The sequence below is a fragment of the Dunckerocampus dactyliophorus genome, chromosome 5, assembly GCF_027744805.1.
Source record: "Dunckerocampus dactyliophorus isolate RoL2022-P2 chromosome 5, RoL_Ddac_1.1, whole genome shotgun sequence".
Classification (NCBI taxonomy): domain Eukaryota; kingdom Metazoa; phylum Chordata; class Actinopteri; order Syngnathiformes; family Syngnathidae; genus Dunckerocampus; species Dunckerocampus dactyliophorus.
This window is the reverse complement of record NC_072823.1, coordinates 68,789-85,158: the sequence shown is the minus strand read 5'-3', so window position 1 is coordinate 85,158 and position 16,370 is coordinate 68,789. Positions and strand designations below refer to the sequence as shown.

Sequence of the window (16,370 nt, the reverse complement as noted above, 5' to 3'; positions counted from 1 at the left end):
CAGCAGTACATCTACACCTTAAAGCAACCAATCACTCTTTTGAGGACAGCGAGGTAAAGATTTTGGCCAAAGAAAACAGATGGTTTGAAAGAGGTGTAAAGGAAGCTATTTTTGTCAAACAACAGAACCCATCATTGAATCAGAATGGTGGTTTGAGGTTTAATTTGGACACTGTGTTCAGCAGGTTACTGAGACTGAAACCCACAGCTCTTAGTCTTGCAAATGAGGTGAAGCCAGGGCCGAGCCAGAGCAGAAGATGCTAATGAGCCAGTATCAGAGTCGTTCATACCCAACTCAAGGAGCGACACTTCCCTTTTATCGGAGGTGCTAATGGCGGGAGAGGATTAGACCTACTCCGCCCATGCTTAGTGTAAGGAACCAATAGGAGGAGGGTGTTGGCACACCAATTCCGCCCACTCTTACTGTATTTAAGGCCTAGGCTACCAGCACTTATTAGTTCGCTGACGAAGCTCTTCGGATGAGGAGTGAAACGTCCGACACCTTCTTCAAGTACAGAAGTACAGATGACGTCTCAAGAAGCCTTTCCCTCGATGGACAACTCCTGTACGACTGAGAGCCTACACAGACACAAGTAAATGTACTTACTTTCACGAAGCAAGGAAATGTAAGTGAATGCCTCTCGTGTATGCATTCACACACGCACTAATGCACTCGGGATCATCTTAGCTATCTTCTCAGATGGCTAAGATGACAACGTTTTTGATCCCACACAGTAGTAATTCACATTCCATCAGCTATAAGCACAAGTAGTGCTGGAAAACCATACACAGAGTAGTTGTAATGCAGTAACATAAGAATAGAAAATAAGAACACAAAAGTTATCAGTCAAAATAATAATCAGCAAAATCATTTACTTTAAACAATACCCCTTAAACAAAAAATAAATAAAATCTTTCCAAAAATAATAAATCAAGGCACAAGAAATACAAATGTGTGCTTCCATATGCTTCCAGATGACTGGACAACTACAGCTAATGTGATCAGGGAGACAAGCAGGAGAGTACTTGGTGTGTCATCTGGAAGGAAAGTAGACAAGGAGACTTGGTGGTGGAATGAGGAGGTACAGGAGTGTATACAGAGAAAGAGGTTAGCTAAGAAGAAGTGAGACACTGAGAAGACTGAGGAGAGTAGACAGGAGTACAGGGAGATGCAGCGTAAGGTGAAAGTAGAGGTAGTGAAGGCCAAACAAGGCGCTTAGATGACTTGTATGCTAGGTTGGATAGTAAGGAGGGAGAGACTGATCTATACAGGTTGGCAAGACAGAGAGACAGAGATGGGAAGGACGTGCAGCAGGTTAGGGTGATTAAGGATAGGGATGGAAGTTACAGGGAGAAGAGATGAAGAAGGTGGAGGATTTGAAGTACTTAGGGTCAACAGTCCAGAGCAATGGAGAGGGTGGAAAAGAGATGGAGAAGCGTGTACAGGCAGGATGGTACGGGTGGAGAAAAGTGTCAGGTGTGATGTGTGATAGAAGAGTTTCAGCTAAAATGAAAGGAAAGGGGTACAAAACTGTGGTGTTGTTTGGTCTAGAGACAGTGTCCATGAGGAAAAGACAAGAGACAGAGCTGGAGGTAGCAGAGATGAAGATGCTGAGGTTCTCTCTGGGAGTGACCAGGAAGGATAGGATCAGGAATGAGTACATCAGAGGGACAGCACATGTTAGAGGTTTTGGAGATAAAGTCAGAGAGGCCAGACTGAGATGGTTTGGACATGTCCAGAGGAGAGATAGGGAATATATATAGGTAGAAGGATGCTGAGTTTGGAACTGCCAGGCAGGAGGCCTAGAGGAAGACCAAAGAGGAGGTTTATGGATGTAGTGAAGGAGGACATGAAGGTAGTTGGTGTGAGAGAAGAGGATGCAGAAGACAGGGTTAGATGGAGGCAATTGATTCGCTGTGGCGACCCCTGAAGGGAAAAGCCCAAAGGAAAAGAAGACTCAGAGATGGGTAGAGTAGCCATCAAAACGACTGTACTCATTTAAGAGGTATCAGTTGATATCGGAATCAGAAATTGAGAGTTGGACAATATCGACATACCTGCAAAAAAGCCAATATCAAACATCCCTAATTATTATAAATGTTTTAAGGCTGTAACAGCCCTCGCCATACACTTTATACCCTTTTTTTAACATTTTCTCACATTTATCTCTTGTTTAAACACTCCTAGTTCAAATGTCATTTGAATATCAATGATCAGCCTACTAGGTTGGACACAGCAAATTATTAAGTGACTCACGTGTGTTTTGCTCATTGACCGTGCCTCGTCATCCTGGCGCCGTCCGGCCGTAGCGTTTTGGTGTCCTTGTTAAAACATACTGCTCCTGTGGTCGTATTTTCCTCCTTGAACCGAAGATTTGTTGACAGTATTCCGTGATGGCACCCTACAGCCGGACATTGTAGGTTTTGTCGGGGAGAAAAACGTGTAAATATACAGAGTTGACAGTCACACTGCTGTTGTTTGATCACTACAACAGGAAAACACGGCCGTGCTGCACGAAGTCGATTGACAATGGTCTACAGTCGGAATGCAGAACACAATTGGCAGGTTCTCCCTTAGCCTATCAGGACTTTTCTGTCTCTATATTTAGTCGACTGCACATACTGAGACAGGCGGAGGGACGACATCTTCACTACAGCTACATACGTCTTCAACTCTCACATGAGTAAACACCCTCTACTGGTAGCAGTAGGAAATACAATAACAGACGCGTCCACCAGAACACCCATAGATCGCTCTAATACACCACAAGGACGCAGACATGCAACATTGGACTTAAAAAAAACAGCGAGTCCTGCGTAAGACTGCGATATAGCGAGGAAACACCGTATGCCACTGGAGTTTGCCAAGCATTCAGTATGTCTCATATATCCAGGTAACGCCACTGACAGCCTTGAAATTTGCTGAGTTATCAGTGAAAGCTGGTATCCCAAAAGGAGTCATCAACATAGCACCAGGCTCAGGTAATGCACATGAGAGCCACACCAAAGACATTGTTGCTGCAACATCCTTTGCAATGTGCTCTCCTCTCAGGAGGAATGGTGGGGCAGCGATTGGCTGATCACCCAGATATCCGCAAGCTGGGTTTCACCGGTTCAACACCCATTGGCAAGCAAATCATGAAAAGGTATGACTTGATGAAGCAGCTGCCCATTATTTATTCTTGCTGGCAATGATCGTTGACTATTGAACATTCTCCTGTGCTGAAGCTGTGCACTCAGTAACTTAAAGAAAGTTTCTCTGGAGCTGGGAGGGAAGTCACCGCTCATCATCTTTAGTGACTGTGATATGGACAAGGCTGTTCGTATGGTAAGAGAGGCCCCTTTTTTGTCATTAAACAACAAGCAAACAGATCCACCATTTAATCAGTGGGAAGGAACTGGCGAGGGGGGGGGGTGATGGTGGCGGGAGTCATTGTTAATGCACCTTACTGCTGATGGGGTATCATACAACTTCATGGCAAAAAATCCCAACTATCCCTTTAAGGTCTGCACCGTACCGACACGAGCAAATTTATTGTACTCGACATGCAATTTAACTCTTGAATACGCGTGTATGCTTCACTGCCCCCCATGACAGAAAATGACTGAGAACCACTGCATGAAATGAACAATCAGCCGTATTCGGGCTGCACGATTCTACAGAAAATGTCATTCACGATGAGGGCCGCACGATGGCATCAGCTGGCATCACAGCTTTTCTTAACTCCGCGATAGACATACAGTATCTTGCAACATGAAAAGAAATCATTTTCACCGAATGACTTGAAAGGCATTCCCTCTAGGTACTCCGGTTTCCTCCCACATTCCAAAAACATTCACGTTCGGTTCGGAATTGTCCGAAGGCAGGAATGTGAGCGTGAATGCCTGTTTGTCGATCACGGAAGTAGATCTCTTTGTGATAGACGATTTGATTGGAGTCTCGATACGCAGGTTGCGATTCAAAAATCCTATATTTTAAAAACAGAACGGTCGATACAACTCGATGCAGTGTACAAATAAGACGGTCCGATACGATTCGATTCGATTCAATTCTAGGGTTAATGTTTGTTGATGTAGACATGAATGTTACATTGGAAGATGAAGGTGCCCATCATATGAAAGGGACATTCTTACAGCAGGGGTGTCCAAAGCGCGGCCCGGAGACCTTTTTTTTATTGGCCAGCGGCAATACATTCAAAAAATATAATTTAACTAGAAAACAGCAGCAAAAATGGAAAAATCAATTTACAAGAATTAGGCAAAAAAATGAAGAGAAAAAAAATCAGCATTTTTTGAGACTAACGTCGTCATATCATGAGAAAAAAATAACATGAATTTTACAAGCATCACATTGAAATATTAAAGAAAAAGACTTTTCACAATTTTATGAAAAACCAACAAAATGACAAAGTTGTACATTTTGGAAATTTTGTGAAAAGTTATTACAACAATAAAATAATATTACGGGAATGAAGTTATAACTCTGAAAGAACATTTACAAGAAGAAAGCTGAAATAGTTGGAACATTTTTAAATTTTTAAAACAAATGTAATTTTACTAGAATAACAATAAAATATGAAGAGAATGTCAAAGTCATCTAACAAGAAAAAAAGTGAGAATTTACCAGAATAAGCTCATAACGTCACGAGGACATATTTTAATAGCCTAGAGTTTAAATAAGAAAGAAATTTTTTTTTTTTTTTTTTTAAAGTCCAAATATTATGAGAAACAAACAAAACAAAGCACATTTTTTGGAAAATTTATTGGGGAAAAGTTTTATAATATGAGAATAAAGTCAAAATATGACAAAAATAAAACTTATGTTTAAGAATAAAGTTGAAATAATTTGGAAAATTAAAAAAAATGTAAAAATGGGTAAAAAAAAACAAGCCAAGACATACTAGTAATACACTTTTGATGCAGTATTTTCTTGAAATATACGTATGTGTCTGTGTGTGTGTGTGTGTGTGTGTGTGTGTGTGTGTGTGTATGTGTATATACATATATATACAGTCGTGCTCAAAATGATTCATACCCTTGGTAATTCTTGTGATTTTTTTCATTTAGTGATGAAATATATGCATTTTTTAAGTTTGTGAATCAGTTAAAGGTGAATAACAATTTAAATAATGAAAACAATACAAAATTCAAAGAAATCTTCATTTCATGTGTATTTTATTGATGGATTCCCAAAACATGCCATGTTCAAAATGATTCATACCCTCGTCCATTGTCTTCCTTCAATAGTCAATAGCACAGCCTTTGTTCTTTATCACTGCTTCGAGATGGTTCTTGTTTGTGTCCACAAGCTTCCTGCATGTCTCCTGTGGGATGTTGGCCCATTCTTCCTTGGCAAAAGCCTCAAGCTTGGTCAGGTTGGTCAGTTTCCGAGCCATCACTCTGGTCTTCAAGTGATGCCACAAGTTTTCGATGGGATTTAGGTTTGGGTCAGGACTTTAACTTGGGACGTTGACATCATTGTCCTTGAACCATTTCTTCAATACCTTGGCGGTGTGTCTAGGGTCATTGTCTTGCTGGTACATCCAGTTGTGGCCAAGCTGGAGTTTCTCAGCAGATTGCTTCACATTTTGGTCAAGGATCCTGATGTATTCCTCCTTTTTCATGATTCCTTGGACTTTGACGAGATTCCCTGTGATGCTGGAGGAAAAACATCCCCACAGCATTATGTTTCCACCACCATACTTGACAGTGGGCACAGTGTTCTTTGGCCTGTAGGCTTTTCCTTTCTTCCTCCAGACATATTGAGCATCCATATGGCCAAATAACTCCAATTTTGTCTCATCAGACAATACAATAGTTGACCAAAAGCTGGGATCTTGCTTCAGATGACGTCTAGAACAGGCAAGGCGAGCTTCCAGATGTTTCTATTTCTGGAAGGAAGTCTTATTTAGTTTTTAGATCAGTGTTTAATATCTGGCCAACAATATTAAGGGTTTTTGTGTTCCATTGTGACACCTTGAAGTAACTACTGGAGAAACATGACCACATTTGGAACATTTTATTTGAAATATTACCAGGTGTATGAATCATTTTGAACATGGCATTTTTTGGGAATCCATCAATAAAATGCCCACGAAATAAAGATTTTCTTGAATTTTATATTGTTGTCATTCTTTCAATTGTTGTTCACATGCACTGACATGCAAACTTGAAAAAATGCATTCATTTCATCATTAAATAAAAAAAATCACAAGAGTTAGCAAGGATCATTTTGAGCACGACTGTATGTATATACTGTATATGTAGACATATACAGTATAGATATATACATATATAGATATCTATAGAGAGATATATATATATATATATCTACGTGTGTTGATTTACAAAATAACAAAATATCAAAGTGACCCTTGCGAACTTTCATTTTTCATTATGTGACCCTCGCCAGAAATTGTTCGGACACCCTTGACCTGGAGTATTATCTCATGTGTAAAAGAGACCATCATATCCCCAAGCATGCAGGGGTGTCCAAAGTGTGGCCCGGGGCCATTTGTGGCCCGCGGCTGTGATTTTATCGGCCCGCAGTAGAGTCTAAAAATGTAATTTAACACGGTAACTTAAAAAAAAAAAAAAAAAACAGCAGCAAAAATGGAAAAATGAATTACTAGTCAAAATATTAAGAGAAGAGTTGCAGTCTAGCAAGGAAAAAGGCCATCATTTCACAAGAAGTAACATAGTAGCATGAGGAAAAATGTCATTTTAGTGGCATGAAGATCAAATATTAAAGAAACTTTATTTTTTAAGTCAAAAACAATGAATAAAGTTGTAATTTTTGGAAACTTAGGTTTGGGTAAATTTATAACATGAGAATAAAGTGAAAATATTAGGAGAAGCAAATATACAAGATGAACGTAAAATATTCGGAAAATTATACAAAAAAAAATATCAACAGCAGAAATGTGACCAGAGTAAAGTCAAAATATTAAGAGAAAAAAAAGGTTTTCTAATGGGAAAAAAGTTGCAATTTTACGAGAATAAACTTGTAATAAAATAATGGAAAATTGGAAAATTAAAAAAAGAGCAGAAATGGAAAAAACAGCTGTAATTTTACGGGAATTAAGTCAAAATTTTAAGAAAAAAGTCATAATCGAATGCAGAAGAAAAGTTGGAATTTTACAAGAAAAAAGTTGCATTATTCTGGAAAAACTTCATTTGTAGTATCATTTCACCTGTATTCCAAAGGTGAAATGTACAGGTAGTTGTTTCTTGTGCTACAGTACGTATACAGGTACTGTAGCTTCTTAGCATATCTCGTATGTGTTGGTTGAGAAAAGATCAAAGTGGCCCTTGCATCCTTTACTTTTTCAGTATGTGGCCCTCGCTGGAAAAGGTTTGGACACCCCTGCTGTAAGGCACTGGCAAAAATAAAGTCAGCAGAATAACATGTTTATCTTTGATGGGATCAATGTTTTACATTCTATATCTTATATCTACAGTATATTTGTACACCTGTTACACTTGGAATGTTGCTTGAAAGGGTAGGGGAGCCACCAAACTAAGTTTGTTTGTATACTTTGCGCAATGACAATAAGCCTCTATCTACTGTATATTAAATGGAACAATGAAAAAACACAAGTCTGAACCTTCTGTCCAATGAATAAAACATAACAAATAAGTAGTGCAAGGACCACTTTAATATTTAGTGAAGCAGCACATAGAGATGTGCTAAGAAGCTACAGTATACTGTATGTAGCTCAAGAAAAACTGCATTTCACCATTGGAATACAGGTGAAATGCTACAAATGACATTTTTACCAGTTTACCAGTTTATTCTTGTAAAATTGCGACTTTTGTTCTTCATTCGATTAGGACTTTTTTTTCCTTAATATTTTGACTTTATTGCCATAAAATTACAGCTGTTTTTTTTTAAATTTTCCAACTATTTCATTTCAGCTTTCCTTTTCAGCTTTTCTCTTGTAAATGTTGTTCTTGTAACTTTATTCCCATAATATTTTTTAGCTTTTAAAACAATGTTTTTTTTCTTTATTTCAACGTTGTTACTAAAATTATATTTTCCCTCCCTCCCTTTATAAGTTGCAAAATTGCAACTTTTTTCTCATTAGAAATTTTTTTTCTCTTAATATTTTGACTTTACTCTGCTGTTGATTTAAAAAAAAAAATCCCGTTCAAATTTCCTCTTGTATATTTTCTCTTAATATTTTGACGTTATTCCCATGTTCTAAATTTTCCCCCAACCTTAGTTTCCAAAAATGACAACTTTCATTGTTTGTTGTTTTGGACAATAAAACCTTTGTCCTTGAATATTTCAACTTCATGCTCCTAAAATGACATTTTTCCTCAAACTATTACTTTATTCTTGTGAAATGATGTCTTTTCTTCCTTGCCAGATTACAACTCTTCTCTTAATGTTTTGACATTTGATTGATTTTCCTATTTTTGCTGCTGTTTTTCATTAACTTTCCTTGTTAAATGACATTTTTAGACTGCAGTGTGGCCCGATAAAATCACAGCCGCGGGCCGTAAATGGCCCCCGGGCAGCACTTTGGATATCCCTGGTCTAAACCACGGAGATTGTACAACAGGAGAGTCGATTCTGCATCCGCTTCTGTGTTAAGCCCTGGGCGGGTTTGGCCACCATTTTAGAGCGCAGCATCCATAGAACGTGCATTGAAAACGTGCCCTGGGCACACTGCTCAGCTATTGCTTGCTCAACTAGTTGTCATTTGTATCTATTTATATGTAGACATATGGATTCATTGTGTTCACTAAATAACATTCATCCATTTGATCAAAGTGTACACACACCTTAGAACTTCATTTTGCCTGGCCCCGCCCACCTTTCTTGCACCCTATCATGGCGGACTTTCAGCTCCATGCCGTACGTCACGCTGTTCCATTGGCCTGAATCCTCTTCTTAACTCCACAATCCTTGGTCTAAACCCAGATCATCCATTATAGAGGCAGGGCCCACAACTGAAACAATTTCAGGTATTCATTTTTTTATTTTTACATAATTTGGGTTTCCAGCTCATAAAACCCACAAAATCAAGTATTGAAAAACATTGATTTCTGTGAAGAAATTAGCCCACATGTTTCAGGGCGTGAATGTTTTTAATTGACCATCACACGCTAATCACCTGCTACCTGCACAGGTTTCCCCGGGTTTGGTGATTTCATTGGTTCGGTTGTCTCAGTTCGTTTCAATACGGGGAAGACTGCAGACTTAACGACAGGCCAGAAGACCATCACAGTGCTTGACTGGCCGGATCGAAACCCCTTTGAGAATTTCTGGGCTATTATAAAGAGGGGAATAAAAAAGCAAAGGACTGACAGCGAGCATCGAGGAAATCGGGGCTTCCATAACTCCCAGCCAACGCCACAGGCTGATTGCCTCAACGCCACGGCGCATATCGTTTTCAAAGGAGCATATTTTGATTGTTTTGATGTGATCCTTCTTTCTGTCTTTTCTGCAAAGTCTGAGAGGTAAATGGTAATTTCTTCACAGTATTCAAATCTGTTGAGGTCCTGTTTTTGTGGGTTTTATGAGCTGGAAGCCCAGATTATGTGAAAAGAAACAAATAAATACTTGACTTTGTTTAGCTAGTGGCTTCCTGAATCTATAATCTATGACAGTTTCACTTTTTGAATGGAATTATGGAAAGAAATACACATTCCTATGATATTCACATTTTTTGAAAGGGTCTGTGCATGTTTCGTTCTACCGCACGCAAATGAATTTAAAAGCTGAATTTTCTACATTCATCATTACATGAAGTGCAGTAACTAACAGGTCACTCAAGCTGCAATCTTTTACAGCAAAACCAAACATCTTTCTTTGCATCAAAAATTACAACAACAATAAACAAGAGCAGCTCTGTGCCAGATTCCTGCGGGGTAGAAAATGAGTCTTTAACAAAACAATATTTCCAAATACATAAATAAAATAAGGAGCTCTAAATCGACTCCATTTGACATTTTTCAATCTCCTTGTTTTCTCAAATCCTAATAACTCATAAATAACCTGACAGCTTTTCATGATTGATTTCATCAAACGGTTGCAAAGATATGAAGCCATGGTATATCACTGAATGGGTTTTGCTTTCCCCACTAGGGCATGAGCTCCGTGTATTTCAACAAAGGGGAAAACTGCATTGCTGCTGGGCGTCTTTTTGTTGAAGAGTCAATTCATGATGAATTCATCAGCCGTGTGGTGAGTTACGTGCTACTGGAAGAAACACTTGGTCGGGTATTGGCAGAATAGACGTATTGGAACTTGAATGCTGCGGAGGTTGACGGTTGCGTCCGTGGAGAACTGAGAAGAAAATCATTATTAGACGACCACTCTACCACCTGAGCCATGCCTCCCGGAGCGCTGTGTAGTGTTTTCTAATGTATCTTTCTTGGTCAGGATACCATTACGCCGGTACGTAATGGTGTTTGCTAAGACTGCTAGCACGACCATCCATTTCCACTCACCACTCATATGTTGGCAATCATATACAAGATAGGATCATTACATTTGATTGATAAATGGTATCCATCAGTGGCATGTAAACGTAGCCAACACTTTCCACACACGTCTTTTAAGTCGCTAACGGTGTGCCGATGAATGCAATGATCGATGAACCTTTATTGGCTTCATTGCATGTTCATTTCTAATATATGACTTGACTTCACCACTTAACATGTGTCGCCTTTTTGCTGTGCTTCCAAAAAGTGTGTACGCCAGCTACAAAATTTCGCACGTTGTCACATCAGGTTGTGTTTAATAGACCACATACTGTGCCTGGAAAACGCCGTACACAACCTTTCGGCCCTGTTTTGTGCGTACGCAAGCTTTACAGATGAGAGCCCAAAAACTACGGAATCATACCAAAAGGCGGGGGGCAAAATTTTAGAAACCGAATTAGGATTGCAAATAGGATAGTCAGATACACGAGGTGAGTTCAACACACAAGGGGAACTGCCAGCGAGCATGCCGGCGGCATGTGCTTCCTGCTAGGCCAGTTTCTAGTCGGATCGTTCTGTCGTAGTTGGGATGTGGGGGCAAAGCTTGGTGGACCCAAGAAGCATAGAAAGCGACAATGGATGATGTGCAAAAAAAGATGAATGCCAGGTACTGGGCAAGTCAGGATTCCAAAATACAAAGTTTCAGTGTGTGAAGTCCAAAATATGCAATAAACATAAGGCAGATAGCAGAGTCACCACAAACAACGATTTCATGACGATTTCACAAAGACAAGACAGAAAAGTGGCAAGTAATTACCCAACAAGACATGCCGGGACTAGACACAAGAGAGCTGATTGGAGGAAGCACAGACATCAGGGCAAGACACGGGATCCCATCACGACGTCAACGCAGACAGCACAAACCAGAACCCAAGCAACAGAACGTGACAATAAATGAAAATTTAAGCTTACCTTTACCTTCCTTGACTGTTCCCAAAGACACGATGTGGCAGCGAGATCAGCACAGACACCACCTTTGTGTTTTGTCATGAGTCCTTGAATTCGAAAGCGTTTCTCACCTTCTTTATCAAATGCTGGCACCTGCAACTTCCTGTGGCTCCATGGGTTCCTGAAGTGAGAAACCAGATGGTATTTCTCAGGGCTGGAGTCAGGTATCAAGTCTTGAACATGGATGGGAACCTGACATTACGATTCTCCCTGGATCGTTCAAATATTCTTACCCTCACGACCCTCGTGAGGATGAGCAGCATAGAAGATGGATGGATGATTTCTTATGGGAAAAATTGCTTCGGTTAATGTCTGTTTGGGTTAGAGATGGACCTTCTGGAATGCAGCCATGATGCTAACCAAGGTTCCACTATAGAAAATGTGTACAACAAAGAAGAATAAGAGTGAGCGGGGGTTAAAGTCACTGCATTGTTTGTTTGTGTTTCTTAACTCAAAGGTAGAGGAGATCAAGAAGATGAAGATTGGAGACCCACTGGATCGATCCACAGACCACGGCCCACAGAATCACAAAGCCCATTTGGACAAGCTGCTGGAGTACTGCGAGGTTGGCGTAAAGGAAGGAGCCACATTGTTGTATGGAGGCAAACAGGTTGATCGTCCAGGTAAAACAAATAAATCGCTCCATCCATCCCATCAGCACGTTTGCTTTATCTTCATCAGCTAAGAACATCTTTTTTTTTTATGTATCTTTAAAGGGGACCTATTATGCTTTTTCTGTTTTCTGACCGATAAATGCTGTCACAATGTTGTATTCTCGTGTTAAACAATGCCAACGATTCAGAAAATGAGGTTTGCGCATTTTGGAAGCGAAACCTGAAAGCAGTTTTGGACGGCTCTGCACACGCTGTGATTTACAGTTTTTTTTTTTTTACACCGAGTTCCATTGATGTCAGTGCAACCCAGACTTCCTTATATGGGCATGCCCAGGCACCACTGTTCTGGCTAGGAGTGGGCATCTCTGGCCACCTCATGATTCAATGCGATTACAATTCAGAGACCTGCGATGCCATGATAAAACATTTCACTTTTTTTGTCATCATTAGTTTGTCAATTTTTTCAAGCATTTTTTTAATATATATAATTTCTTTTTAGTCACTGTGTACTACTAAAACAAAGCATATTAGTAATCATCCACAACTAAAATAAACATGAAACAGATTCATTTTTGTTTGGCATTTCTAAAAATGAATAAAGAGATATGAAGAAAAAAAGCAGTGGCATGGGAACTCTTTGCCGTTGGCTCATTTAAACGGACATTATCTTCAATACTAGCAAGATCCGGTACTAGCAGGAGTACTCGATCACCACCGGCCGCTTTTCCTGCTCTGAACTGCTTTGACACCCCCAAATTCCCTCCACATCTGACAGCCAATCAAAAGCGTGGGCGACTGGCACAATTTGCTCTGGATGTAAACGCATCGCTCACCAGTGTAGCTGGTCACAGCCGCTTGTTTGTCGCCGCCCGTGTGTGGCGCCCGTTACACTTAGGTGCGCCACCATATACTATCCGGGCAGCACTTCCGCTTTCCGTCTTTTTGTTCGTTTTTTTTTTTTTTTTTTTCCGGTCAGCATCATTATTGACATTTCTGAATAGATGAATCAATATTAGGCCTGTCACGAAAACAACTTTTGGTGGTCGATAATTGTGCTATAAATTGTCATCAACCTTTTTTTGACCATTTTTTCTTTGAGGTTATCTTTTTTGAAGGTTATCCATAAACATTTGTCTTCTACTTTAACAACCGCATGGCGAGAGGTCACCAGTGCACATACCAACCCTGCTTGTGCTGTCAAAAGAACTACACACAGCAACGCAATAGATGGATAAAAGCAGACAACTATGTGAGCGCCAAACATGTACATTTACATTTACATAAACACTGTACAGCAAAGCATGCTAGGAAACAGGAAGTGCTCCTGGCGACGCTTCACTAGATAGACCGTCTCTGTTTATTGTATTGTATGTACTTTATTGATCCCACAGCGGGGAAATTTACTTGTTACAGCAGCAAGCAAGCAAGACAAGTAAAGAGAACAGTAAAGTAAAGCACTACAACATGGTTCAAGTGGTGCAGGTGTTGTAGAGCCTGATAGCGGTCGGTATGAAGGACCTGCGGAACCTCTCCTTCTTACACCGTGGGTGTAACAGTCTGCTGCTGAAGGAGCTGCTAAGGGAACCCACAGTGTCATGTAGCGGGTGAGAGGTGTTGTCCATGATGGATGTCAGCTTAGCCAACATCCTTCTCTCCCCCACTTCCTCCACGGAGTCCAGAGGACCGTCCAGGACAGAGCTCGCTCTCCTGATCAGCCTATTGATCCTGCTCCTGTCCCTGTCCGTGCTGCCCCCTCTCCAGCAGCCCACAGCATAGAAGATGGCTGAGGCCACCACAGAGTCATAAAAGGTCCGTAAAAGAGTCCTGCACACACCAAAGGACCTCAGTCTCCTCAGCAGGTGGAGGCGACTCTGGCCCTTCTTGTAGAGGGCGTGGGTGTTGACGGACCAGTCCAGCTTGTTGTTAAGGTGAACACCCAGGAATTTGTAGCTGTCTACCAACTCTATGTCCGCTCCCTGGATGTTCACCGGTGTGAAGTGAGATGTTTTCCTCTGGAAGTTAATGATCATCTCCTTTGTCTTGCTGGTGTTGAGCTGCAGCTGGTTAAGCTCACTCCAGCTGACAAAGTCCCTGATGACCGTCCTGTATTCTAGATCATTCCCCTCTGAAACACAACCAACAATGGCTGTGTCATGGGAAATAATTTGTTTATTTGTTTAGATTTTTATTTTTATTTGTTTAGAAATAAACAAAACGTTCCATTAAAACCTCCACACACACACACACGCAGTTATGTAGTGTGAGTTGAAACAAATATGGGGGGGTCATACTTGAGCTGAATCACCACTGAGTGACGGTGTAAAATGTCTACAGTTTTGCACAATAAATGGATTCAAAACTACATACTCCGTTTCTATCTTTCAAAGACATCCAGTATGTGAAACGTGTTCTGAGAGTGTGCTAAATACATTGTGATACAGTAAATACTGCATCGTCATCGCAAGAGGCTGCCGGGTATATTGCCCATCCCTTACTGAGTGCCACTGTCGTCCTCAAAATGTAGTCAAGCTTCTGAAATCATAGAACAGAATTACATTTGCATTTTTTCTCACAGGTTTCTTCATGGAGCCGACCGTGTTCACTGATGTGGAGGATCACATGTTCATTGCCAAAGAGGAGTCCTTTGGCCCTGTCATGGTTGTGTCCAAATTCAAAGATGGGTAAATAGCCATGACAATGTACCCTGTTGATGCTGCGGCTCTGGAATTGTACTGTTTGTACAAAAACGAGTGTTCTTCCATAACAGAGATGTGGAAGGTGTGCTGCAGAGAGCCAATGACACTGAGTATGGCCTGGCTTCAGGCGTGTTTACCGCTGACATTAACAAAGCCATGTACGTGAGTGAACGCTTGGAGGCTGGAACAGTGTTCATCAACACCTACAACAAGACTGATGTGGCCTCACCTTTTGGAGGCTTCAAGCAGTCTGGCTTTGGAAAAGACCTTGGTAAGTTGTGGCAGACAAAATGTGTTTAGCTTTTTTTTCTACTGGTCCCAAAGATTCAAATTCAGTTGAAAGGGTTCTGGGCATATATTTGGGTGATTCTCCTGAAAGGGTGCTGTCATTCGAGGGGCAAGACGCACAGACCACAGAGATTTGAAGCTACAACCATACTGTACATATAGACAGTGGAGTGAGGGTTTGCCCGCTTCCTCATTTCTTATTTTTTTGCATGTTTGTCACCCTCAAATGTTTCAGATCATCAAACAAATGTAAATGTTAGTCAATGACAACACAACTGAACACTTTATGCAGTTTTAAATTTAACTTTTTATGATTAAGGGAGAAAAACTATCCAAAGCTATATGTCCCTGCGTGAAAAAGTGATTGCCCCCTAAAGCTAATAAGTGGTTGGGCCCCCTTAGCAGCAACAACTGCAATCAAGCGTTTGTGATAACTTGCAATAAGTCTCTTACAGCACTGGGGAGGAATTTTGCAGAATTGTTGTCATTCAGCCACATTGGAGGCTTTTCCTTTTGAAGGTCATGCCACAGCATCTCAATAGGATTCAGGTCAGGACTTGGACTTGGCCGGACATTCTCATGCTTCCATTTATCACAGCAAGTCTTCCAGGTCCTGAAGACCACCACACTACCACCACCATATTTTACTGTTGAAATTATGTTCTTTTTCTGAAATACCAGATGTGATGAGACACTTCTTCTTCTTCTTTCCAAAAAGTTAAACTTTAGTTTCGTCAGACCACTGAGTATTTTCCCCAAAGGTTTTGGGGATTATGAAGACGTTTTCTGGCAAAACTGAGACAAGTCTTATTGTTGTTTTTGTCCAGCAGTGGTTTTGGTCTTGGAACTCTGCGATGCAGGCCGTTTTGCCCAGTGTCTTTCTTTTGGTGGAGTCATGAACACTGACCTCAACTGAGGCAAGTGAGGCCTGCGGTTCTTTGGGTGTTGTTGTGGGGTCTTTTGTGACCTCTCGGATGAGTCATTTTGGTTGGCCGGCCACTCCTGGGAAGGTTCACCACTGATCTATGTTTTGGCCATTCGTGGATAATGGCTCTTACTGTGGTTGGCTAGAGTCTCAAAGCTTTAGAAATGGCTTTCTAACATTTTCCACACTGATAGATCTCAATTCATCTGTTATTTTTTAACAGGGAGGACAACTACCTGTTTTACTGTGCATATGACAATAAAAACTCTTGAATCTTGAATCACTTTTTCACACGGCGTCACATAGGTTTTGTTTTTCTTCCTTAATCATAAAAAGTTTCATATAAAAAGTGCATTTTGTGTTGAGTCGTGTTGTCATTGACTAATATTTACATTTGCTTGATGAT

General features: G+C 40.6%; 1 protein-coding gene across 4 annotated transcripts in view; it reads left to right on the top strand.

Annotated features, from left to right (window-relative positions):
• LOC129181120 (mitochondrial 10-formyltetrahydrofolate dehydrogenase-like) overlaps nucleotides 1-16,370 on the top strand; it is a 53,845-nt gene that overhangs the window by 32,241 nt on the left and 5,234 nt on the right. For all 4 annotated transcript variants that reach the window (XM_054775833.1, XM_054775832.1, XM_054775835.1 and 1 more), the window contains 7 exons: nucleotides 2,894-2,981; nucleotides 3,052-3,145; nucleotides 3,228-3,327; nucleotides 10,096-10,194; nucleotides 11,899-12,064; nucleotides 14,631-14,736; nucleotides 14,823-15,022. In XM_054775833.1, the coding sequence (XP_054631808.1) occupies nucleotides 2,894-2,981; nucleotides 3,052-3,145; nucleotides 3,228-3,327; nucleotides 10,096-10,194; nucleotides 11,899-12,064; nucleotides 14,631-14,736; nucleotides 14,823-15,022 (853 nt within the window). The remainder of the gene's footprint in view (nucleotides 1-2,893; nucleotides 2,982-3,051; nucleotides 3,146-3,227; nucleotides 3,328-10,095; nucleotides 10,195-11,898; nucleotides 12,065-14,630; nucleotides 14,737-14,822; nucleotides 15,023-16,370) is intronic.